The sequence below is a fragment of the Macaca fascicularis genome, chromosome 13 (genome assembly GCF_037993035.2).
Source record: "Macaca fascicularis isolate 582-1 chromosome 13, T2T-MFA8v1.1".
In the NCBI taxonomy this organism is placed as follows: domain Eukaryota; kingdom Metazoa; phylum Chordata; class Mammalia; order Primates; family Cercopithecidae; genus Macaca; species Macaca fascicularis.
In genome coordinates, this window is record NC_088387.1 from 61070995 (window position 1) to 61098354 (window position 27360).

Below are 27360 nucleotides of genomic sequence, written 5' to 3' on the forward strand. Positions count from 1 at the left end.
CTCTATGCTTCTTCTTCCACATTGGGATTAAATCTTACTGGCGAATATACCCTTGAGCTAAATGCACCCCAATACCTTATAAACACAGTGCCTATTTAACATTCAAAAGGGGGAGAGTATGTTGTCAGCTGGAAGTGGCATAAGGATGGCCACATTCAGAAAGGATCACAACATTTTGAAGTTTTATTATATAAAACAGTGATACTCTCCAACAATACCAAAAACCTCTGTGTGCGTAAGATTTTTTTTCAACAACTGTGAAGAAACTATTTTAAATAGTATACTTCATTCCTCAGATACAGGTATAAGTCAACAAGTAGAAAAGTAAACACAGAACTTAAAACACAGGTTCAAGATATAAAGAGCTGGGCACGATGGCTCACGCCTGTAATCCCAGCACTTTGGGATGCCGAAGCAGGTAGATCACCTGATGTCAGGTGTTCGAGACCAGCCTGGCTAACATGGTGAAACCCCATCTCTACTTAAAATACAAAAATTAGCTGGGTGTGATGGTGGGCGCCTGTAATCCCAGCTACTTCGGAGGCTGAGGCAGGAGAATCGCTTGAACCTGGGAGATGGAGGTTGCAGTGAGCTGAGATTGTGCCATTGCGCTCCAGCCTGGTGACAAGAGCAAAATTCCGTCTCAAAAAAAAAAAAAAAAAAAGGCCGGGGGTGGGGGGGAAGAAAAAATAAATAGAAATCAACACCCAAATAAAGAGGAATGATTTTATCAAACATACTTACCATTGAATGGATTGATTCCTGCCTTTATTCTTGAAATAATAGCTTCTTTTACTTCTTTTTTCTTCACACATCGAATACCCAGATTTTGGAAACTAGGAGGAAAAAAACAATATTCAAAACTGCATTATAAACACATGGAATACTGCAAAAAGCAAACATAGCAATACTGAAGTTATCATGCTGTCAGCTGGACATACCAAAGCATGAATGTGCTTCCAATTGCCCTTAATAAAGATCAGAGAGTAAGAAGTGGGGTTATATGGCTGGGTGCGTGGCATGCCTGTAATCCCAGCACTTTGGGAGGCCAAGGCGGGTGGATCACCTGAGGTCGGGAGTTCGAGACCAGCCTGACCAACATGGAGAAACCCCGTCTCTAGTAAAAATACAAAATTAGCCGGGCATAGTGGTGCATGCTTGTAATCTCAGCTACTCGGGAGGCTGAGGCAGGAGAATCGCTTGAGCCCGGGAGGCAGAGGTTGCAGTGAGCCGAGATCATACCATTGCGCTCCAGCCTGGGAATCAAGAGCAAAACTCCGTCTCAAAAAAAAAAACAAAGGAAGTGGGGTTGTACTTCTAAGAACTGTTAAAATGATATATATCATTTTAACATACAGTGTTTTACAATTACATCTTACTAATATGCCTATGTCAAACATACCAAAATATAGATTAACAGTAAAGCAATACCAAATGGTAAAATTTACCTCCCAAATTTGGAATCAAATCAATAAAGTCTGTATGTTTGATAACACAAAGCAAAAGCTGTAAAAAGATGTTCACAGGTTGGAGCTCACACCTATGTTTTGCTAGGCCCACAAAAGTGTTGCCTATATTTTTAAAAATCTGCACAGATTATCTACATTTAGAAATCGGGTAATTGCATATGAACATCTGGATTTCTGGCTTCTCTTGTACATGTTAAAGACCTGGCAATACTAGGTTGGCACAGAAACAACAGGCTAGGGACTGAACCCCATTTATGCAGGGCTCTTCAGTTTGCTACAGTGCCTGTTAGTCCTCCTACACTTGACACCACTCTTTTATGCTGTTTGCCTAGCTCCACGGAGATTTGCTTTTTGAGCCCTGAATTCACTGTTACTAGCAGTAGAATATGTTTTGTGCCATATAAAGTTATAGCCATTCATCACAAAAAATTACTAAAATTTTTTTATTAGAAAGAATTTTAATGCTAACAATAATATTTAACAAGTTTCAAAATGTCATTTATGAAAAACTTCCCGATAGCTACAAATATTACTAATTTGCATATGTGTAGCATAGATGATGGTGGGGGGAACTCCCCCACCACCATCAGTCATACTTGTTCCCACATGGAAAAACCATGACATCAGTAAAATTGGGTGGGTGTGAATAAGGAAGCAAAACTCAATTAAAATAACATTACTATTGTTCAAACTTCACATGACACTTGCAACTAGAGGCTACTTTGTCTGCCTGTCTCCATGCTCATGCTGTCTTATGTTCATGCTCTTCACATTCAACACACTTAACAATTTTGCTAGCACCTAAAATATCTCACATTTCCTTCCTCTGCCTCCAATAACTACAAAAATAAATCTTAAAAAAAAAAATTTTTTTTTTGAGATGATCTCACTCGGCCACCCAGGCTGTAGTGCAGTGGCACCATAACAGCTCACTGCAACCTCCACCTCCCAGGCTCAGGTGATCCTCCCACCTCAGTCTCCTGAGTAGCTGGACTACAGGTACATGACACTCTACCCAGCTAATTTTTATATTTTTCTAGAGTAAGGGTTTCACCATGTTGCCCAGGCTGGTCTCAAGCTCCTGGACTCAAGCATCTGCCTGCCTCAGCCTCCCAAAGTGCTAAGATTATAGGGATGAGCCACTATGCTTGGTCGGCTAAAGCTTGAATTCTTAATCCTTTCTTGAAATCTAGGAACTATAATCCTCTTCCTGAAAAGTATTCCACTTCTTTGAAAGATTCTTGGTTTGATTCTTTTTCTTTGGCAAAAGATTTTACAGAATTCTTCATATTAATATATTTATATTACTTCATTTTGTTTCATCTGGATAATCTCATATTTGACTGCTAGTCACAGAATATTAGAGGTGGTGGTAATTTTTGAAATTCTGAAATGAAGGATCAAGAGATTGAATCAATTATTCATTCATTCATTCACAGACATTCAACAAGTTTTGGGGTTCGTACTATATACCAAAAACTCTGCAAAGTAATGGGGATATACAATCCCTTTCCTCAAGAAGCTTACAGTCTAGTGGAAAGGTTGGCAAACTAACTCATCGACCAAATCCAGCATCTTGTCTGTCTTTGCACATAAAGTTTTATTGGAACACAGCCAAACTGATGTTTACATATTATCTATGGCCGCTTTCATGCTACAACAGCACAGCTGAGCAACAGAGACCATACAGCTTGCAAAACCCCAAATATTTACTATCTAGTACTTTACAGAAAAAGTCTGGTAGTCTCTGGTCTAGTGAAGCAGATATACATTAAATAATCACACATACACAAATGCTAAACTGCAATCATAACAAGTTTTATGAAGGAAGTATACATGATGTTATGGGAGCCTATGATGGAACAGAAGAGACTTCCAGGCAAAAGGAACAGGTCACACAAAGACCCCTATAGAAGAGCACTGGAGGAGGAAACAGAGGAAACTAAAGGAAGGCTTTGTGAGTGGAGTGTAAAAATTAAGGAAAGTAGAGTTAATTGGAGGCTAGAAATACAGGTGGGTCATGTGGGCCTTATAGGATATAGAAGGAATGCTGTCTTTATTCCAAGAGCCAAACAAACCCGTTAAAATGTTTTAAGCAAGGGAGAGACAATTCCATTTGTATGTGGAATTCCATAAGATCACTCTGGCTAAAGTGAGGAAAGATAGAAGGTTTGGAAAAGGTACAAAATGGTTGATGCAAGACCAGTCAGATTATTCCAACAGCCCCGGTTTAGACTATAGTGGTAGTACGACAGTGATGAATTTCACTGAGTGAAGTGGATAGATTCAGAACCGCTTGAGAAAGTAATTGTTAGTAGATTCAACGTGTACACCTGGATGAGGAATGCCAGAGATGACACCTATAGGCCTTTCATAGCAATCACTAACACATGGCACATTGGAACAAGACCAATTATGAGGGGAAAGAGAGATGATCACAGTAAAATCATGGTTTGGGGCATATTCTATTTGAAGTGCTTTTTTTTTTTTTTTTTTAAGAGATAAGATCTCGCTATGTTGCCCAGGCTGGACTCAAACTCCTGGGCTCAAGCAATCCTCCTGCTTCAGCCTCCTAAGTAGCTGTAACTACAAGCATTGGGCACTGTGCCTGGCTACTTAAGGTACTTTTGAGACATTAAAGGGAATATGTTGAGAAGGCAATCAGACTAAATACCATTCCCCACCAAAAGGAACCAAGAATCTCTGGAAAAAGTTGATAGCTTCATGGCTGGGCAAACAAAGCACAAGATGGCCAGGCATGGTGGCTCATGTCTGTAATCCCAGCATTTTGGGAGGCTGAGGCAGGAGGATCATTGAGGTCAGGAGTTTGAGATAAGCCTGGCCAACGTGATGAAACCCTGTATCTACTAAAAATACAAAAATTACCTGGGTATGGTGGTGCACGCTGGTAATCCCAGCTACTTGGGAGGCCAAGGCACAAAAATCACATGAACTCGGAAGGGGGAGGTTGCAGTGAGGCGAGATCGCACCACTGCACTCCAGCCTGGGCAACAGAGCGAGGCTCTGTCTCAAAAAAGAAAAGCACAAGTCTTGAACATTTTGTTTTGTCAGAAAGTAAAAAAGTGCTCAAAGAAAGATGAAGACATATCAAAAAAACACAGGAGACAGTTTGAAGAGGCTTGCATTAATCAAATCTGGGTCAATTTGAAAATCATAAGAATAACAATAACTATAATACATTAAATACAAGAATGCATGAGTTTACAGTGATACTTTTTAAATGGAGAAAGAGAGGAAGGGAAAGTTCTTCTTTATAATAGAATGCCAAGATAATATTGCTAATAATGTAAAAAACTGAAGGAATATTTTGAGAATTATACTGCATCACTTCTATAGATTTCTTGCCCAAAATGTTTAATGTTAACATGAAAATATTATTCATGTTATTCATGTTAAATATAATGCTACCTATAGTGTGTAATCCTTAATGGGATCCTGAATTGGGGAGAGAGATGGAACAGCCATAAAGAGCATTATTAGGACAGTAAGTAAGGTGATCCAAAAATTTAACTGCCTGTAACTAAGAAAGAACAGCCAGAAAAGCAGGAAGTAAAACAGAAGTTCGTTTTCACAGAAGATAAGGAATAAAAATATTTCAGGTAAAGAGTGATCACAGTGTAAAATGTTGTTGGGAGGTCAAGTAATATAGACAAATATTTGCCAAGTGTGTATAATACTAGATATTTTGTGTTATTGTAAGAGGAGCATTTAAAGCATTTTTTTCTAAATGGTTATTACTAATATATGTAGAGACTATTAACCTCTTTTCTGTTGTAATTAGTTCATTTTTCCCCAAAAGCCAATACATGTTCATTACAAAAATGAATTATAAAATATAAGTTAAAAGAAAAACATAAAACCCTACAATCTTACCCACCCAGACAACTACTAATACCTTAGTATTAACATATATACTTCATATATATGTATAAATTTATCTTAAACGAAAATAGGATTATTCTTTACATATCGTTTTAAAACCTATTTATCTGGCCAGGTGACGTGGCTCATGCTTGTAATCCCAGTACTTTGGGAGGCTGAGGCAGGTGGATCACCTGAGGTCAGGAATTCGAGACCAGCCCAGTCAACATGGTGAAACCCTGTCTCTAATAAAAATACCAAAAAATTAGCTGGGCGTGGTGGCACATGCCTGTAATACCAGCTAACATGGGAGGCTCAGGCAGGAGAATCGCTTGAACCAGGGAGGTGGAGGCTGCAGTGAGCCAAAATCACACCACTGCACTGCAGCCTGGGCAACAAAGACTCTGTCTCAAACACAAAAACAAAAAAACCAAAAAACAGAAAACCTATTTATCTAATATATTGTGACTATCTTTACATACCAATAGACATACTGACAATATGATTTTTAAGGCTGTACAGGAGTACATTGCATGAATGTATCAGTTTATTTAATTAATCCCCTTTGCTTACTATTTGAATTGCTTCTAGCTTTTTGCCATTAAAAAGAGAACTGCAATGAACAGCATTAGAGCATAATGTCTGAGTACATGTAATTATTTTCTGAGGCTAAACTCCTAGAAGTGGAATGGCTGGCTCAAGAGGCATTCATATTTTTCGGGCTTTTGTTATGCAGTTAAATTGCCTACCAGACGACTTTATTAATTTACATTCTAACATGATGAATGGGCCCATCTTCTGGTAGCCTCACTATCATGAAATATTACATGATTATTTTTCTCTTAGAACTATTGTTATATGTTAATTCTATAACCTGCCATTTTCTAAATAATAACTCTAGAGTTTTCCAGTTGATTTTTCTCACATCCAGGCATTTTTATGTTAACTGTAAATGGGCGTGGCACAATGGCTCACATCTGTAATCCCAAGCACTTTGGGAGGCCAAAGCGGGAAGACTGCTTGAGTCTAGGAGTTCAAGACCACCCTGGGCAACACAGCAAAACCCAATCTCTACAAAAAATACAAAAATTAGCCGGGCATGGTGGTGCATGCCTATAGTCCCAGCTACTCAGGAGGCTGAGGCTGAAGATGGCTTGAGTCTGGAGGTGAAGGATGCAACGGGCCGAGATCATGCCACTGCACTCCAGCCTGGGTAACAGAGGGAGACCCTGTCTCAAAATAATAAGTTAACTATAAATGAAAAGACAGAGGCCGGGCGCGGTGGCCCACGCCTGTAATCCCAACACTTTGGGAGGCAGAGGCAGGCAGATCATCTGAGGTTGGGAGTTCGAGACCAGCCTGACCAACATGCAGAAACCCCATCTCTAATAAAAATACAAAAAAAATTAACCAGGCGTGGTGGCGCATGCCTGTAATCCCAGCTACTCGGGAGGCTGAGGCAGGAGAATCGCTTGAACCCAGGAGGTGGAGGTTGCAGTGAGCCAAGATTGTGCCACTGCACTCTAGCCTAGGCAACAAGAGCAAAACTCCGTCTTGAAAAAAAAAAAAAGAGTGAAAAATTATTTCAAAAACTGTCCACCCCAAGAAAGGAAATCACGGTATACAATAAGTTTACGTTTACTTTTAATAACAATAAAAATGTCTTCCTGCTAACCATCATAAGATGTGTCTACTAATGAAGAATGAAAGGGTAGTTCTAATGCAAATAGTAAAAATATAAGTGTAAAATATAGTAAATAGAAGTAGAATGAGAAAATTATTCTGCTAAAAAGTAACAGACTGTCACGGAGAAGAAACAGAACGTCCTATGTCTCATCTTATTTCTGAAGATGTCTGTAGCTGTGTACTTACAACAAAGGTCTGCGTTCTTGTCCAAATTCCGCTTCATAGTAGCCGTCTCTGCAGTCTTTTCCAACTAAATCATGAGGATGAGGTTTATATGGGTCATTCTTTGTTACTAATGTAATTCTCACTTTTCCTTTTCCATAATAGTTCATAATCTGAAAAAAGGGGGAAATTAAATATATGATCCAAATAGATCGCATTAGAAACTGATCTACTAAATGAGAGTTCAATTTACATTAATTATAATGTAATTGGCACTAAATAAATAAAGTCCAACTGACAAACAACTGCACTTTAGATGAAACTTTCCAGAGAATACCAGTATAGAAGAACTTACCTCTCAGCTTCTTGACATATTTTCTGCCCTAATTTCATTTGGTCATATCATTTGACTCTGCTTAATTTTCCTTTTAAAACAAGTAAAACTCTACCCAAATTTTATCATAGAACATGAGAAAACAGATGTTAAGTCACTAAATGCCCAGCTCTTAAATGTACTGTCATACCATAAACATTCCTTGAATATATATTTAAGCCATATTGGAAAGGATAGCACATAAATATGATCATTTTACTTAATATGTGACATTTCATTTCACAAAAATATTTTTTCAGTAAGCATACCCCAACTGCACTCTAGAATAGGCAATAAATCAAATTGAGTTTAACAACATCAAATTTCACATAGAAAGTACATCTTAGAACACAGAGTAAAAAGGAGAGTTTAACATGGAAGAGGAATGAGGACAGGAAATAATGCTTAGTTTGAAAGCTAGTAAATTTGCAAGAACAAAGCGGGGAATATAAAAACCAGCATACCACAAAGGAGCAAGGTAAAGTAAGAATGGCTAGCTTACGAGGTAGAGGAAACTAAAATCCATAATTTTGAATTAGAATTTGAAAGTAACCAGGAAGTATTACATTTCTTTCTGTATGAAAGTAAAGGTAATTGCTCAAGACTATAAGTAGGCAAATACACAACTCAAGCTGTAAAGTGTTTAGGACCTACTGGAATAGTAAAAATACAGATCTTAGAAATATTTTAGAGATGCATAGGATAAGACGAATTATGAAGAAAACTTTAAAAATGACTCAAAAAACTGGCCAAAGAGTATTTCCTTAGTTCCTTTTTTTTAAATTTTTTTTTTTCTGGAGACGGAGTCTCGCTCTGTCGCCCAGGCTGGAATGCAGTGGCCGGATCTCGGCTCACTGCAAGCTCCGCCTCCCGGGTTCACGCCATTCTCCTGCCTCAGCCTCCCGAGTAGCTGGGACTACAGGCGCCCGCCACCTCGCCCGGCTAGTTTTTTGTATTTTTTAGTAGAGACGGGGTTTCACTGTGTTAGCCAGGATGGTCTCGATCTCCTGACCTCGTGATCCACCCGCCTCGGCCTCCCAAAGTGCTGGGATTACAGGCTTGAGCCACCGCGCCCGGCTCCTTAGTTCCTTTTTATTAGCATCTCACCCATTTTAACATTTAAAAGACTTAGATAACCCAAATCCATACTACTGCCAAAAATGTGATAAAAATAGAAATCTGGAATTCAATATATAATTTTGCCACTGATTTATTCTATAACTTAGCAATTCCCTTTAAGTTCATCAACAGAATAGACTTTGTAAATAATCTAGTTATAAAACAATGAATTAAGATCTGTTGATAAAAGTAACACTTTTCAAATAAAAAAAAAAAGTAACACTTCAAAATCTACTTTACCATTCAAGTTTTTAATTGGCATTTAAAGGATAAACCCTTCACTGAAACTCAAATGAAAAACAGTTTACAAATAGAAAATATAAATTTAGTACATTGGGCTGGGTGCAGTGGCTCACGCCTGTAATCCCAGCACTTTGGGAGACCGAGGCGAGCGGATCATGAGGTCAGGAGATTGAGACCATCCTGGCTAACACGGTGAAACCCCGTCTCTACTAAAAATACAAAAATTAGCTGGGTGTGGTGGCACACGCCTGTAGTCCCAGCTACTCAGAAGGCTGAGACAGGAGAATCACTTGAACCTGGGAGGCGGAGGTTGCAGTGAGCCAAGATCATGCCATTGCCCTCCAGCCTGGGCGACAGAGTGAAACTCTGTCTCAAAAAAATAAAAAATAGGCCGGGCGTGGTGGCTCACACCTGTAATCCCAGCACTTTGGGAGGCTGAGGTGGGTGGATCACGAGGTCAGGAGATCAAGACCATCCTATCCTGGCTAACATGGTGAAACCCCATTTCTACTAAAAATGCAAAAAAATTAGCCAGGCACCAGTGGTGGTGGGCACCTGTAGTCCCAGCTACTCGGGAGGCTGAGGCAGGAGAATGGCGTGAACCCGGGAGGTGGAGCTTGCAGTGAGCAGAGATTGTGACACTGCACTACAGCCTGGGCAAAAGAGTGAGACTCCGTCTCAAAAAAAAATAAATAAATATATAATAAGTAAATAAATTTAGTACATCTTGGCTGTGCGCGGTGGCTCATGCCTGTAATCCCAACGCTTTGGGAGGCCGAGACAGGTGGATCACCTGAGGTCAGGAGTTCGAGATCAGCCTGGCCAACATGGTGAAACCTTGCCTCTACTAAAAAATACAAAAATCAGCTGGGCGTGGTGGTGGGCACCTGTAATCCCAGCTACTCGGTAGGCTGAGGCAGGAGAATCACTTGAACCCAGGAGGTGGAGGTTGCAGTGAGCCAAGATTGTGACATTGCACTCCAGCCTGGGAAACAAGCACGAAACTCCATTTCAAAAATAAATAAATAAATTTAGTACATCTTATAACTATTAGTATGTTTACCAAAGTCATTTTTAGTCAAAAGCTTTTAAAAATTTATGCTAATGTGAGAAAACTACATTTATAAAGTGGTATTTCAAATCAGTCAATGACCCAGAGAATCAGAGACAAGCAACAAAGGTAAGAAAAAGGACAAAAAAATGTTCTAGCCCTAAGACTAGCCAAGAAGAATTATGATTGAGTTATCAAACCTATGTTTAATCTACAGAAGAGTATCACCCACCTCTGTAGAGAATGGGTTTTCCTTATTATCTTTGTGTTCCATGAAAAAGAACATGATCCAAAAGCTGCCAACTATCCCCACTGCAGATAGCTATATGGTGCTGTGTATTAACCTAAGTAGAGCGACTAAACATTATGAGGAAAAGGAAAAAGAAAAAGAAAAAGAAAAAGAAAAAAGGAAAAAAGAAAAAGACAAAACTGTGGAGATGATTGTTAAGAAACTGTCCCTTTAAAATAATTGCTATAGCTAATATATGAAGCAACTAATAGCGAGATAGACATAGAAGAAGGGTCTATTACCTGGATAGAAGGGTATGTTCGGTTGTTGTCTGTGCTGTGCTCCCCTGGAATGCTGCCCGCTGATCGCCCTTCACATTTGTATCTAAAACGCATTCCCCTCTGCCTGGGTTGTTCAATTATCTCTATATACGGGTTATACGCACCTGAAAAGTTTTTTAAAAGGAGGAGGTGAGTGAGATTAATATAGCAATTAATAATGGATTTTAACACGTCTGTTTTTTCATAACAGCAGACTAAAATAAAGATTTTTTTTTCCTCCTAACATTAAATAACAAGGTTGAAATGTTATCTTGGAGATTGGCTGGGAGAGGCACCTTTTTTTCCCATTCAGATTGAGTCCCTATGTAGTGTCAAAACAAGTCATTCAAACCATATTGATTGGTTAGCACTTTATAGCTTAATATCTATAGCTAACATCAATATGAACTTCTGAGATAACCACTTCAGAGATATCCACCTCCCACGTGAGACCTAGCAGAAGGGTTTCCCCCAAGATTCCCCAAGAAGGGTAAAGAAGATAGTACTCAGAAGTAAAATATTACACTCCTAAAGTGAGTTAAATGTATTTAACTGCTTGATTTTACATCATATTCATAATACTGAATGAAAAGACCATTCACTGAAAATGAAAATGCATTTAAATCCCTGCAGAAGCATATGTAAGTTTTTTCTATCTCCATTCAAATGTTAAAGGACTTACACATAGTATATCAAAACAAGCCCCAGGAGGGACTTTAGGCTCAAAGAATGTGTCACCAGTCCCATGTAAACCTTTTCTAAAGATACAACAGAGAAAAAAAATTATTTACTTTCTATAATAACTAAAATTCAAAATAAGCATCTGCAGAATGAATTGCTGATACATATAATAACATGATGACTCTCAAAATCATTATGCTGAGTGAAAGAAGTTAGACCAGAAGAGCACATACTGCATGATTCCATTTATATGAAACTCTAGGATATGTAAAGTAACATACAATGAACAATAGCAGATCACTGGTTGCCTAAGAACAAGAATATATGGTGGATAGGAAAGGCAGGGGGGACAATGGACATGTTAATTATCTTGTGATGATGATTCCAAGGTTGTATAGGTATGTCAAAAATTATCAAATTGCATACTTTAAAAGTGCAGTTTGTTGTACATAAATTATATGTCAATATGTCAATAAAGTTATTTAAAATATATGTAACTTTACTATTTTTTATTATCCAAATTGTGGGGGAAAAGGTAAATAGACACTCAACTGTACTTGCAAGTAGGGGAGTTAATAGAGGTGTGAAGATGTTTTCCATTAAAAAAAAAAAAAAGGGTCCCTTAATCAGTTTAGTGCCGACTAAGGCTTCTCCTGTTAGAATGCAAGCAATCCTGAGAAATGGTAACACAGTGGGCCTTATCAGAACAGTATGAAGAAGAGGCCTCTGGAATCCTACCCCATCTACTTCCTAACAGTAAGACCACAGAAAAGTTATTAAAATTAAAATCTCTTAGTTTCCGCCTCTGTAAAATAGGAATAATCATAATAGCACCTACCTCATTGGGTTGTTGTGAAGATTACAGATTATACGTGCTAAATTCTTACCAAGTGTCATATATACATATATGTTCAATAAATGGTGTCTATTATTTCAGATGCTTTCTTGATAACAATGATTTAGTGATACCATGGTGGCATCACAACTGTCACTCTAAAGGACCTTACAGAAGAGCAAGGCGAACAACACATATTATTAGACTACAGAAGGAAGGAAAGCACTAACAAAATTTTGTGGAAATAAGAGCGGAAGAGTCAGGAACGCCCAACTGTGTCAGTGGAAAAAGAGCGGTTAATGAAGCAAAAGAGTGGGGGAAATAAAGAGGAAAAAGTTAGGTATTCTAGGGAAAGGGGAACAATGTGTCCACAGAGGAGGGTTTATTTAAGAATCACCAATGTTTGTAAGTGGAATACACTTCCTCTCTTAGAAAGAGAACTAAAAGTCAGAGCACACTTGGCAATGTGGATTTCATTTTATGTGTGATGAAATCAATGAATAATTTGATGCAGGCAAATCACATGATCATATTTACGTTTTAGAGTAAAAATTTTAAGCGGGGCACAGTGGCTCACGCCTGTAATCCCAGCACTTTGGGAGGCCGAGGCGGGTAGATCACGAGGTCAGGAGATCGAGACCATCCTGGCTAACACGGTGAAACCCCGTCTCTACTAAACATATAAAAAAAATTAGCCGGGCGTGGTGGTGGACGCCTGTAGTCCCAGCTACTCAGGAGGCTGAGGCAGGAGAATGGCGTGAACCCGGGAGGCAGAGGTTGCAGTCAGCCGAGATCGGCCACTGCACTCCAGCCTGGGCAACAGAGCGAGACTCTGTCTCAAAAAAAAAAAAAAATTTTTGGTCACAGCAGACAGAAAAAAGAAAGCAACGTGATCAGTTTAGAGACCACTATAATAATGTGGGCAATGATGACAGTATGTCTGATATATGGCAGTGATAAAAGGAATGAAAGATTATTTAAAAGATAAAATTGACAGCACCTGGTGCCTGAACATTAGGGTTAAGAGAAATTAAAAAATCACTGATGGCTCAGAAATTAAAGAATCATTGATGGTTCCATGGCTTCTACTTTGGGTTACTGAATAAAGTATTACCATTACTTTCAATTTTATTCTGTATGGTGCAAACTCTCTGTGCTTGAATCTACTACCTATTTGTTTATTCAAAAGATGAAGAGTCAGAGAAAACTGACTTTAACCCATACATAATCCTTATTTCAGTTTTACTCAAAAACATAAGATATGCAGATGAGTATTTCACAATTTTATCCTTGCATATTTCAAATATTTCAAATTCATACTGCAATTTCAAATTTTTTTTTTTTTTTTTTTTTGAGACTTAGTCTCGCTCTGTCATCCAGGCTGGAGTGCAGTGGCGTGATATCGCCTCACTGCAAGCTCCACCTCCCATGTTCACGCCATTCTCCTGCCTCAGCCTCCCGAGTAGCTGGGACTACAGGCGCCCGCCACCACGCCAGCTATACCTGGCTAGTTTTTTGTATTTTTAGTAGAGACAGGGTTTCACCGTGGTCTCGATCTCCTGACCTCGTAATCCGCCCACTTCGGCCTCCCAAAGTGCTGGGATTACAGATGTGAGCCACTGCGCCTGGCCGCAATTTCAAATATTTCATACCCTTATATATCCTTGTAGGAGTATTTAAGAAAGAGTATATTTTCCTCTTAAAAACTGTTAAAATCAACATTATTTTTTAAGTGACATTTTAAATAATTTATGTGGCTGAAGTAAAAGCCAAATAAATCCCCGCCCACTACTTATTTAAAGGTGTCTTGGTGGGAAACTGATATAAAATGACATCGTTGGCCGGCACGGTGGCTCAAGCCTGTAATCCCAGCACTTTGGGAGGCCGAGACAGGCGGATCACGAGGTCAGGAGATCGAGACCATCCTGGCTAACACAGTGAAACCCCGTCTCTACTAAAAAAAATACAAAAAACTAGCCGGGCGAGGTGGTGGGCGCCTGTAGTCCCAGCTACTTGGGAGGCTGAGGCAGGAGAATGGCGTAAACCCGGGAGGCGGAGCTTGCAGTGACCTGAGATCCGGCCACTGCACTCCAGCCTGGGCAACAGAGCGAGACTCCATCTCAACAACAAAAAATAATAATAATAAAATAAAATAAAATGACATCGTTAATAAGTGTTTAACTTTGGGAGGGGAAGAGTATGAATTAAAATTCTAGGTTCATAGTGAGCATTCAAGTATTTAACTGAGGCTGGGCATGGTGGCTCATACCTGTAAACCCAGCACTTTGGGAGGCCAAGGTGGGTGGATCACTTGAGGTCGGGAGTTCCAGACCAGCCTGGTCAACGTGGTGAAACACCATCTCTACTAAAAATACAAAAAATTAGCTGGATGTGGTGGCAGGCACATGTAATCCCAGCTACTTAGGAGACTGAGGCAGTAGAATTGCTTGAATCCAAGAGGCAGAGGCTGCAGTGAGCCAAGATTGCACGATTGTACTCTAGCCTGGGTGACAGAGCGAGACTCCATCTCAAAAAAACCAAAACCAAAACCAAAAACAAAACAAAACTTCATTGGTTACAAGACACTTCTTTAGATTGTTTATTAAAATGTCTATTAAAAGAACAGAAAAGTAGTTGTTGAAAAGATTAAATAAAATATTTTTAAATAGTAAAAATTATATAAATATTGGTTATCATATAATATTGAGTATTTAAAATCCTTGGAATTTATTTTTCTTATTGCAGAAGCTCTTAATTGGTAAAAATTAACAAGCTGGGGGAATGTAGAGTATTACAACCAAGTAACAGAGTATATTGTAATGCTCTACATTCCCCCAGCTGGAAATAATCTCCCCTCCTTTAAACTACCATAGTATTCTGTTTATAGTAATTATTCCAAATAACTGTAATTTAGGGAAAATTACATCTTACCATCTTATTAAACTTACCATCTTATTTAATTAAAATTAAACTTACCATCTTATTTCTTCTTGAGATAAAGCTACTTGTTTTATTTCTTCAAGCTACTTGAAGGCAGAAATTGTGTTTTACTCATCAGTGCCTTGTATACAGATATTCATTAAACACCTATTGAATGAATGACTAAAATATCTTAAGGTATTTTGTTTATACAAGTTACTCAAACGTTAAATAATCATGTATGTGATTAGTCAGATTTTTTAATTAGATTCCACTACCAAGGGAAAAAAAAAAATAGTGCTTTGTAGGTACCAGGATTGCTACACCTCAGCATTTCCTCATACTCATTCATATTTCGATTTATCTGTGTTTATGATTTTTAAAAAACTTCCCAGCTATAAATCATTTATATAATGCATCAGTACAATGCACCAGTTATTTCCTTCCTCAGTACTGTGCTTTGCGCAGTGCCATTCTTCCTGAATATAAAATGTGCTGAAAAGTAGTCATCTATGGAGTGGAAGAGGGTAAAATATAAATCAGGAAATTGTAGGGAAAATAAGTACTCTTAATTAAGATAACCTCAAATCGCCACAGTTTTGAAAAGCACAAAAACGTCTCCAAAGTTGGCTCTAAACAAGTTGATTACTGTATTTTTCTTTAAGCAATACTATGCAAAGTTGGGACTGACCCCTATATTCTGAAGAGTATTTTAAAAGGCTAATATACATCAGAATAATATCTGAAATACAGTCAAAATGTTTGTAAGATATATTTATGTTTTTATTTGCACTTAGGCAAGAAAGAGTGCTATTTTAAAACATAGTGCCTATTTAATAAAGTATGAGTTTTTAAGATAAAAAATTACATTGCAATAAATGTTTAAATGGATCATAAATTATCAGAAATAGACACATTAACTAACATCTTATTGCTAGAATGAGCAACCAGCATCAAGTATATAGAACAAAAAGTTAATTATTGTAATTACAACACTTTTGAAAGACCCTTTTATATACATTTCTCATTTGATCCTCTTAACTTTAATCTCCATTTGAAAAACAATAGAAATTATTATCCCAACTTAAAGATGATAAAACTAAAGTTGAAAATTATATGGTTATAAGAAAAATGAATTATGAATGGTACGCTAATATGGCACTGCCAAATTTAAAAAACAAGCATAAAAGCAACTGGAGGTAATAACTGATACAGCACATAACCTGCAATCTAAAATAAATGCAACTTAATTTAAGAAGATAATGCATCCTGGTATAGCCAAATGAGTATTTAGATCCAAAGAAATCCCTAGAACAGAGTTCATACTGGGGATGAACATCAGAATCACTTAGGCAGTTTTTTCAAAACATGAATGTCCTTACCCCACTTGAGATGTTTAAAAGAAAAAGAAATCTTCAAAGTTTTTAAAGCCCAGATACATGTTTCTGAAAAAGCCTTCCAAGAAATTCTAACACACTCCTGATTAAGAATAATTGCCTTAAAACATGAAGTGAAAGCAACAATGCACATATTGAGAGAAGCAATCTGGGCAAAGCAATTCTGGCTACTCGTAACTTGTTTTTCTCTCCCACTCAAAAAAGAACCTTATTCAAATGCAAGCAAGAAAAATGACAATACAGCGATAGCCTTCAAATGCTCTCATTTATTTAAAAAGTAAATAATTTACAACACAAATATTTTAACTCTTGCAACACATCACACAAATGATTGTCACGCCAGTGTGTCAACACTATAGTTGAGAATAGCTGACTAGACTGCATGTCTCTCATAAAGGTCCTGGGTGACAGACTTTGCCTAAGACCTAAAGGAGCCAATGGAGCTAACAATGTACCTTTTTCCAAATATCACCTCTACTCAGTTTGGAGAAAAAGAAAATAAGATCTACTATTTTTTTCCTCAAACCAGGTCTCTCATCAGCCAAAGGCTATTCCAATATATGAGGCTGACTTCATTACTCCAATACATCAGCTGACTTTCAACTAGGCCTTCAGAATCAAAGAAAGGAAATTTTCAGATGAGTATTCAACTGATTCATGCATCACAAGGTAAAAACTGTAAAAGATTCTGGCAATAGGGATTCTGTTACCATGGGGGGTAAAAAGGTAAGTCTTGAAAAAACTCTTGTACGTGCCAGGGTAAAATAAAGAAATTTTAAATTCTGTCCTAGATTATACAGGTATTAAAGTTAAAAACAAATGGCAAGACCAAATCACCTCTATTTTAAAAATAAAAATAGAGGAGGCCCAGATAAATAGGAATTTCAGAAAAACAATTTTATCCCATGCAATATTTGGGTCATGTGCCTACAAACAAAACCATTTTCAGAGAACCCAGATGAGAGAAAGTTGGAACAAAAGGAAACTCTGAGTCCCTTAAAATGCATAACCTAGATGTTCCTAATTATGATTCATTGTCTGGCTCCTCCCTAGTTATTACATTAACTCATTCCCTTTATCTATGCCTATCATATGTCACCTTAATTATTTAACACCACTGTTATTTCTATTTTTTCAAGTGTTGCATTTCTGAAACATTCATGCTCATGTGTGGCCTTTTACTTAAAAAAAGAAGTCATTAGCTGTAGCTATCCATTCCTAACTTCCAGCCCTGTTATTAAAGATTAAGTTGCATCTTTACTTACTTCCATTTCCCCCCTTTAATCGAGAAAAATAACAGTTCTCTTGAAATTCACACTACAAATAGTTGGTAAGAAGTGAGGTTTACAAAAACAATTCATTCCAGTACTTCCTATTGTGTGACATAGAAGAACCATACCAACGAAAAATGTGAATAAAAATAAATTATCTAAATTTTAAAACATTTTACCAAAGACAGCACTAATTATTAGTTAACAGAGCTACATGCCACACAAAGACATTTTGCTCTTTTTACTGGAACAATGAGAAGGTTTAAATTCAGACATAAAATATCTAATTTTACTTATATTAAATAAAATAGAATAAATATACAAAAGCAACGACTGCCTACTATGCATACCTTAGTTGGGTTTAGGAACATTTTCCTTCACTATGTCTATTATTATGTCAAAAGACTGTAATCAAGGTGTAATTTTTTTAAAAAAAGCAACAAAAAGCAGCTTAATACAAGCTGTGAAATCCTAATTAACGTGCTAACTTATCTAAACAAAATTTAGAATCATATTATATACATGATTTTAAACTACATTCTAAATCACAAAATTTTGCTTGTAAGATTATGATTTATGTTACTTTTACATCATAGCTATCACATAATCAACACTTATACCTATTTACATATGACATCTGGTGAGAAATGAAGAAATGCTCTTAAATGCTTTGTAATGAATAAAAGTACTTTTTGAGGTTTTAATACTACCTTACTACAAAGAGAATCTAAACTAGACAACGAAAAACTAAGCAATTTCTTTTTCTTTTTTTTTTTTTGTATGTCACTTTTCTGGTTAAATTGCTGTTTCAAAACAGAATAGGAATTTAGAATTTCATTACTGAATCTTTTTCTATCTCTAAGGTCTTTATAACAGACTAAGGAAAAGTACACAGATTCCTTTAAACATTTTTTTTTTTTTTTTTAATTCCAGGCTTGGCAGTTTTCTAACAACTGAATTACAATTTAAATAACTTGTTACATTTTAAATAGTGCCATTTTAATGCAACTCTTGAGAAAAGACCAAAAAAACAAAAAGTTAATCACCCTTCAACTTCTAAACCTTTAAAATTTTCTATTTCTTTAAACATTTCCTCCTTACTTTTAGGGAACCCTTCCTCCTCACAACAGCACAAAATACAGTGTCAATGAACAAATTTAAATTGTATTACATTTTAAAATCCTGTGGGTCTTAACAATACTCTATACAGAAATGGTTGTTTCCTCTCTCATTTGAAAAAATTATAAGTATTACATTTATGCAATACATCAATAAAGTTTGATTAAATCGCCAAGAGGCTGAACTTAACTTACAATGCTAGGCATTCTTCATTACTTCCAAACAAAATCTTTCTGATAACCAATAAATTAACAAAACATTTGAAGTCATTTTAGCACTTCTAATCTACACATGCTTTGAATTCACAAATTTACAGGATTATCTGAAAGTCTGGTGTCACTTAAGTGGGAAAAGGGAAAGCTGAAATATTTTAAACTTCACTTAGTATTCTCACAACCACAGACAAACTGAAATCAAATGTCATGTGAAACACCCCAATTTCCTTTTCTGCCTACAGCAGTAGCTATGGCATTGTTCTGCTCAACCTTTTAGAAAGGTTCTTTAAGCTTCCTACTTCCTCATCTCCACTAGACATCAACCAACTTCTGAGGGTCACTGGACTAGGCAGTTTTGGGATGCGAGTCAAGTTCATAAACGGTGCCCCGTCTTCACTCTCTTAGGTACAGCATTTAACATATGCATTTAGCCCTCCCTGCCTTTGCTCACGCTGCTTCCTCTGTCTGGAAAGCGCCCCCCACTCACCTTGGCAAAATCCTGGTAAAAGACCAACTCGAACCCAGGCTACTTAATTTCTCCCACCACCCCGGCTCTCCCGTCCCCCCAACCTTGAGCTCCAGGCACCCCGAAACCACGTCTGTGCATACAGGAGGCTCTTCCCTGCTCTGCAATGTTTCTTATAAATTTATTTCCCCCCAAAGGGAGAGATCGAGCATTTATTAAGGGAAAATATACAGTCAAATAAGTGATAAAGTTGTATTCACTACTACCCATTATTTTAAAGCACGGATATTCTAAAACTCCTCTTTCCCCTTATTTCCAGCGGGAAGGAAGGGGGATTCAACGTCTCTATTCGTCAGATTAGAAACTGTGTGCTTTATCTCACAGTAAAAATTACACACTCTATTTTTTTTTTTTTTTTAATAGAGACAGGGTCTCTGTCGCCCATGCTGGAGAGAAGGGGCGCGATCTTGGCTCACTGCAACCTCCACCTCGCCCAGGTTCGAGCGATTCTCCTGCCTCAGCCTTCCGAGTAGCTGGGATTACAGGCGTGCGCCACCACGCCAGACTAATTTTTGTATTTTCAGTAGAAACGGAGTTTCAAAATGTTCGCCAGGCTGGTCTCGAACTTCCGACCTCAGATGACCCGCCCGCCTCGGCCTCCCAAAGTGCTGGGATTACAGGCGTGAGCCACCGCGCCCGGCCTACACCTGGTCGATGCAACATTAACACTTAAAATACCACGGATTTTTAAATTCGTGTTAAAATACCACGAATGATTTTTAAAGCCGTGCCGCATTTTGTACAACTGTCAGTAGAAGGGGGATCACCTCTTTGCATTTGACGAAATTAAAAAGGGGGAGAGAGCTTGCCCGAGGTTTGAAGGTTCCTCATTCTTGTTCTAAAACATAAAACCACCACTTCAATACATATCCATTTTTAACATGAGAACTCCTCGTCCTCCTTTAGTTCGCTTATGACTTCCCTAATCCTAAAATCAAGTCATTAGGAATTTCTAAGTTTCCTGCTATGACAACAGGATCAAATTACAGACCGCGGCTTGGATTTTGCACGCAAGCCCTGAAACAGGTAACTTTTTTAAAAGCTGACAATTTTACCATATGAGATTTTAAAGACAGAACGCGCCCCAGCCAAAACTGAGCTCCCTAAACTCACAGCGGCAGGACCCCAAGAAAAGCTCCTTCCCCCCGGCCCAGGTCCCCGACCCGGAACACTCACCGGAGGCCATGGCTCCGTTCCCCGCACCTTCCCGCAGGCAGTTCCCGGCGTCCTGGCCAGAGGCGGCCGTGGTCAGTCAGTCAGTCAGTCAGGAGGCCGAGGGACCTCTGCCGGCGGGGCCCCCAGTCCCCCGACCACCCCAGGGTCCTCCTCCTTCTTCCCGCCCTCCGCTGGGTTTGCGGCTCACACCTTCCCACCCCCTGAATTCTTGCGCTCCGGGTCACCAGCGTTGCCCGTCCACCGTGCGGGAGCCAGGGGCAGGGGGCGCAGCAGGGCGAGAGCCGAGTGCCGGCCAGGCCGAGAGGCTGGCAGCCTGGCGGGAGGGGAATTTCCCGCGGCTGACGTAGGCCCGGCGCAGCCTTCAAGCCGGAGGCGTGGGGCGGGGCGTCCTAGCTGCCGTCGCGCGCGCGCGACCGCCCCCAGCGCCCCGCCCTGCCCGCCCCCGCTCACGCTCACCGTCCGCCCCGGCGCGTACGCCCCCGGCGCTGCTGCGGCGGCGGGCTTGGGAGGGGGTCGAGGGAGCGGGAGCTTGGGGTGGGCTTCGGGAGCACAGGGAACGGCGGCAGCTGGGAGGTCGCAGCGTGAGAAGGCCGCCGGCTCCCGAGAAATCCCCCTCCTCCAGGTTGTTCTTCCGAGTGTGGTTTAAAGTTCAGGAGCGGGCGGGGGGGTGCGGATGACGTAGAGAGGGCCGGCCGCCCGGGAGCTTTTAGGGGCGCGCCGGGCGGCCGAGCGGGGCCGACCCTCCAGGCCGGGGAGGGCGACGCCCGGGGTTTTCGAGAGGTGGTTCCCCCTCTTCCCGACTTCGCGCATGCAAATCTCCACCCCCGCGCCAGCGCGGAGGGGGAAGTGCGGCTGCGGCAGAGCCTGTCTTCTTCTATAATTCCTCTATTTGCATACGGGGACCCCCCCACCCGGCTGATTTTTTCCTCTTTCTATCTAAATTGCGAGGGTACTGTGAACTTTACGTCTTTTACCTACTGAAACCCGTTTAAACTCAAAAGGTCCGCACATGCAGGTCGTTGTCTCATTACGCAGTGCGCTGAAGTTTAGTGGACACTGTATCCTGAGATTTCACACAGATACCAAGAAAGGGGGAAATGGAGCAAACATTTAGTGCGTTAAAGGACCTAGGATAACTTCGTTTCCTTCATTTGAATAGTACCTGCTATGCGTCAGATAATGTCTATACCTAATCTATGACGTATTTATTATTCCTAATTGTATAGATGAAGTATTCGGGGTTCAGAGAAGTTACTTCAATATACAGCACTTCCAAATGCTGGTAAGAAAAGGCACAGTTTAAAAAAGCCAGGGTTGTCTGACTCCAAAGCTCCATACCCTTGCCCCATCCCTTACTAGTTAAAATAAGTACGGAGAGGGAATGGGGAGTATCAGCCTGCCATACAAGTGCCCAAAACTGGGGGACCCAGGTGGGCAAATAATTAAAAATATCCCGCCAACTCCAAAGTATTCTTTCCACGAAATGCACAATGTACAACAAAAGAATGAAACAGTTTTATTATTGGATACGTACTAAAACATACCATGATGCACATCACAGGCAATCCACTGAAGAGGGTGCAAAGACCAAAAAAAAAAGAAACCTAATCCTTTCATATGGTCAGGCACATACAATCCATTATATACCTGTTAATTGTCTTTATCCAAAGGAAAATAATGGAAAGTTGTATCTTGGAGCCAAGAGCCAAGGCTTAAACCCCCGTAGAGACAGAGACGTGGAGCACCATCCTTGTTCGCTTTCCAAGAGATGGCTCCAAGGCCCCCAAGAAAGACCTTCTGAGGATGCAAAACTAGCAAGAGGCTTATTTAGCTTTTTAAAACATGTACATACCTTTCAAAGAGATGGAAAGCATTTTCAATTCTCTGAAGGAATTTCAAAATGAAAAGTGACTGAGGGAGAGGAATGTTCTGAGGAGGTGACATTTGAGCTGAGTCCTCAGTATAAGAAAGAGCTGGCCCGGTGCGGTGGCTCACGACTGTAATCCCAGCACTTTGGGAGGCTGAGGCAGGTGGATCACGAGGTCGGGAGTTCAAGACCAGCCTGGCCAAGATGATGAAACTCCGTCTCTACTAAAAATACAAAACTTAGCCAGGCGTGGTGGCAGGCTCCTTGTAACCCCAGCTACTCGGGAGGCTGAGGCAGAGAATTGCTTGAACCTGGGAGGCGGAGGTTGCAGTGAGCCGAGATCATGCCACTTGCACTCCAGCCTGGGTGACACAGTGAGACTCTGTCTCAAAAAAAAAAAAAATGCCATTCACAGGGAGATTCAGGGAAAGAACATTCCAGCTGGGGGAACAGCAGGCAGCAGGTCCTTGAGATAGGAAAGAGCACAGTCAAGAATTGTCCCTCATCCTCACGACCTTCAAATGTCTCACCAAACATTCACATTTGTGTAGTTGAAATGCCTATTTTAATAATATATGGTTAGAACACAACTCCCTTTCATATATAAATATACAATATTTTTGTATGGTTTTAATATACACTGAATTTCCCAGGAATACAAATACTGTATAAATTGAAGACAGACTGTTTTATTAAAAAAGTTTTAAGAGTTGGAAAATTGTAACTCTGACAGCTCATCAATACAACATAGTATGCCAGGTGTGGTGGCTCACACCTGTAATCCCAGTATTTTGGGAGGCCGAGGTAGGTGGATTACCTGAATTCAGGAGTTCAAGACCAGCCTGGGCAACATGGTGAAACCCTGTCTCTACTAAAAATACAGAAATTAGCTGGGCGTGGTGCTGTGCACCTGTATGCCAGCTACTCGGGAGGCTGAGGCACGAGAATCGCTAGAACCGGGCTGGCGGTGGTTGCAGTGAGCCGAGATCGTGCCATTGCACTCTAACCTGGGTGACAGAGCTAGACTTTGTCTTGGGGGAAAAAAAAATACAACACAGTAATATCAGGCTGCATTTGCAGCACTTGCATTCACACTGATTCTAGGTACAAGTACAAACATCTGCCAACTTCATTGTGTCTTTTTTTTTTTTTTTTGGAGACAGGGTCTCGCTCTGTCACCAAGGCTGGAATGCACTGGCATGAACACAGCTCACTGAAGCCTCCATCTCCTAGGCTCAAGCTATCCTCCTACCTCAGCCTCCCAAATAGCTGGGACTACAGGCATGTGCTACCACACCCGGCCCATTATAGCTTTTTTTTTTTTTCAAAGAGACGGGGTCTTGCTACATTGCCCAGGCTGGTCTCGAACTCCTGAGCTCAAGCAATCCTCCTGCCTCAGCCTCGCAAAATGCTGGGATTACAGGCATGAGCCACTGCATCTGGCCATATTATGTCTTTTAATGTAGTTATGCCCAAGTATTTACATACTGAGGTCGATATTATTTTCCTATAAATTGCTTTCTTTTTATTTCTTAATATTGCTGTTAGAATATTATTTTTATTTATTTGAAAATGTTCATGTAAAGTAGATTATGAATTTCATTTCAAGCTACTAAAGGGGATGTTACAAATATATGTTATAAAACAGTAGGCACTGATCTGAAAGGGCAGAGAACCTTTAGAACTCTTGATACTAAAGAACTTACCTTAAATATATGAAAAAAATTTTTTTAATGATGCAGCAGTCAAAAAGTCACAATTCTCCAGGAAACAAACAAATCTGATTAGCAAATGGATGTGTTCTGAGTCTGTGATCCCAGAATATGAAAAAGTAAGAGTGAGGGATCATAAGTGAAATTGCTCCATATGAGATTTTTTTCCTTGTTGAAAGAACAAGACACCCATCATTAAACTGAATGGATACAGTTGTAACAGTTTCAGAATAAAATCAAACGTTGTGGTCACCATAGGCTTGTAGAACTGGAACAAACATATATTATTTTGGCAGTCTTGAGCTTTCCCAGGCAGGAACTAAAGGTGACTGAAGTCATCATCCTAGGGACGTGCTAGTATTTGTTTGGGTCTCTTAGTGTGGGGCATGGATAAAATAATGTGTGCTCAGAATCTGCAGTAGTTACAGGCCAAGGCTGAAGCCTAGTGGAGAACAGGGCTCAGAGAAGCCTTGTTAGAGTGTCACCAAGGAGAGAGTCTTTGTAACCCACCACCCGGATTAAGATACAGAATGCTTTCAGCCACTCAAAAGGCTGCCTCAGGGCTGCTTCTAGTCAATATCCACCCCCAGAAGGCACCGGATATTCTGACCTCCTTGACAATAATTAGTTGTATCTGTTTTTAAACTTGATATAAATGGAGTCATGCAGTGTATACTCTTTTAAGTATGACTTTCTCACTTAACATTATGTTTATGTGTCATGTCCATACTGTGTGACAGTAGTACATTCATTATTGGGGAGAAATCCATTGTATGAATATAGCACATTTCACTCATCCAGTCTGTTGATAAATATTTGAGTTGTGTCCACATTGTTGTCCATCTTTTGGTGGATATAAGCACTTATTTCCGTTGGTTTACACCCAGGAGTAGTACTGCTGGATCATATGATAAATATATGTTAGTTTTAGTAGACACTGCCAGTTTTCCAAGGTTGTTGTACCAAATTATATTCCCACAAAAAAAAACTTAAGAGGCTGGGCGTGGTGGCTCACGCCTGTAATCCCAGTACTTTGGGAGGCCAAGGTGGGCGGGTCACCTTAGGTCGGGAGTTCAAGACCAGCCTGACCAACATGGAGAAATCCTGTCTCTACTAAAAATACAAAATTAGCCCTGCATGGTGGCGCATGCCTGTAATCTCAGCTACTTGAGAGGCTGAGGCAGGAGAATCGCTTGAACTCAGGAGGCAGAGGTTGCAGTGAGCCAAGATCGTGCCATCGCATTCCAGCCTGGGAGACAAGGGCGAAACTCCGTCTAAACAAACAAACAAACAAACAAGATAATTCAATTTGTTTCACCAACACTTGGTATTGTCCTTTTAATTTTAGCCATTCTGATGGAGGTGTAGCAATACCTTCTTGTGGTTTTTATATACATTTCCCTGATAACTAGAGAAGCTGAACCCTTTTTTTGTTTTTGTTTTTGTTTTTTTTGGAGACAGTCTCGCTTTGTCTCCCAGGCTGGAGTGCAGTGGCGTAATCTCAGCTCACTGGAACCTCCGCCTCCCAGGTTCAAGCGATTCTTCTGCCTCCACTTCCTGAGTAACTGGGACTACAGGCACGCCCACCGCACGTGGCTAATTTTTGTATTTTTTTGGGTTTTGTTTTAATTTTTTTTTTATTTTTGTATTTTTAGTAGAGACAGGGTTTCTCTGTGTTGGTCAGACTAGTCTCGAACTCCTGTCCTCAGGTGATCCGCCTGACTTGGCCTCCCAAAGTGCTGGGCTTACAGGCGTGAGCCACCACGTCTGTCTGTATTTTTTTTTTTTTTTTTTAGAAGAGACAGGGTTTCACCATATTGGCCAGGCTGGTCTCCAACTCCTGACCTTGTGATCTGCCCCCGTTCGCCTTCCAAAGTGCTGGAATTACAGGTGTGAGCCACTGCACCTGGCCAAGATACTGAACACCTTTGTACAAATTTATTAGTCATTTGGCTATCTTCCTTTGCAGAGTACCTGTTTCAGTCTTTTGTCCATTAAAAAAAAAATTGGGGCTGGGCACTTTGGGAGGCCGAGGCAGGCGGATCACGAGGTCGGTAGTTCGAGACCAGCCTGACCAACATGGTATAACCCCGTCTCTACTAAAAATACAAAATTTAGCCGGGCGTGGTGGCACACACATGTAATCCCAGCTGCTCAGGAGGCTGAGGCAGGAGAATCGCTTGAACCTGGGAGGAGGAGGCTGCAGTGAGCCGAGATCACACCACTGCACTCCAAACTGACGACAAAGTGAGACTCATCTCAAAAAAAAAAAAAAAAAAAAAATCGGATTATCTATCTTTTTCTTATAGATTTGTAGACATTCTTTATGCATTCTGGATATGAGTATATCAGGTGGGTTCTTTGGGAAGCAGGTACCAATATGAAATTAACAATGCAAGAGATTTATCGGGAGTAACATCTGTGAAAGATAAAGGGGAAAGAAAAAAGTTACAGGCAGGGAAAATCTTAAGATGCAGGTCTGACACTGGTGAAAAGAAATGGGAAAGGAAGGTAAATTTGGTAGAGTGAGATGAGAGTGCATCTTTGAGGAAGTCTCAGTAAATCCAATGGGGAGCTCTAACACAAACACTGTGCACAGAGCTAGTGAGTCCTTACACTACCTCTGTGCTTATAATTGGCTAGGTGGCTCCGAGGAAATTTGTGGCCTTGGCTTGAAAGCTGAGGCAGATCCCCTCTAGAATGGAGATCTGAGCAGAGCACCTCTATGAATGCCACAGAGTTGTTATCAAATATATGCATTGCAAGTATCCTCTCCTAGTATGTGGCTTGCCTTTTCGTTATTTTAGAGAAGTTTTTAACTTAATTAAGTCTGATTTATTTTCTTTGATAGTGTTTTACATGTAATGTTAGAGAACTCTTCTTGGACTGAGGTTATGAAACTATTTTCGTATGTTTTCTTCTAAAAGTTTTATAATACTCAGTAATATTTAATGGAGGCTCTGAAAAACATCTGCTGAATTCTCTCTGTTCCACAGCTAAAGGCCCTGGCTTTGCAAACACACAGGCCTGGATTTCAATCTTAACTCGTCCTAGATTGTTAGCTGTGAGACTCTGGGCAAGTCCCTTAGCCTCTCTGTGCCTGTTTGC

At 39.9% G+C, this 27360-nt stretch overlaps 1 protein-coding gene across 5 annotated transcripts in view; it reads right to left on the bottom strand.

The window, feature by feature from the left end:
* REL (REL proto-oncogene, NF-kB subunit) overlaps window positions 1–21013 on the bottom strand; it is a 45122-nt gene extending 24109 nt beyond the window's left edge. For 2 of the 5 annotated variants that reach the window (XM_074011702.1, XM_005575801.5), the window contains exons 1-4: window positions 20674–21013; window positions 10517–10659; window positions 7224–7372; window positions 745–836 (exon numbers count right to left, since the gene is read on the bottom strand). In XM_074011702.1, the coding sequence (XP_073867803.1) occupies window positions 745–836; window positions 7224–7372; window positions 10517–10659; window positions 20674–20683 (394 nt within the window). In that variant the 5' untranslated portion in view covers window positions 20684–21013. Of the gene's footprint in view, window positions 1–744; window positions 837–7223; window positions 7373–10516; window positions 10660–14319; window positions 14514–20673 lie in introns of those variants that run through there. The other 3 variants (XM_065527057.2, XM_065527056.2, XM_074011703.1) reach the window with 3 other exon arrangements.
* Between the last annotated feature and the right edge of the window lie 6347 nt (window positions 21014–27360).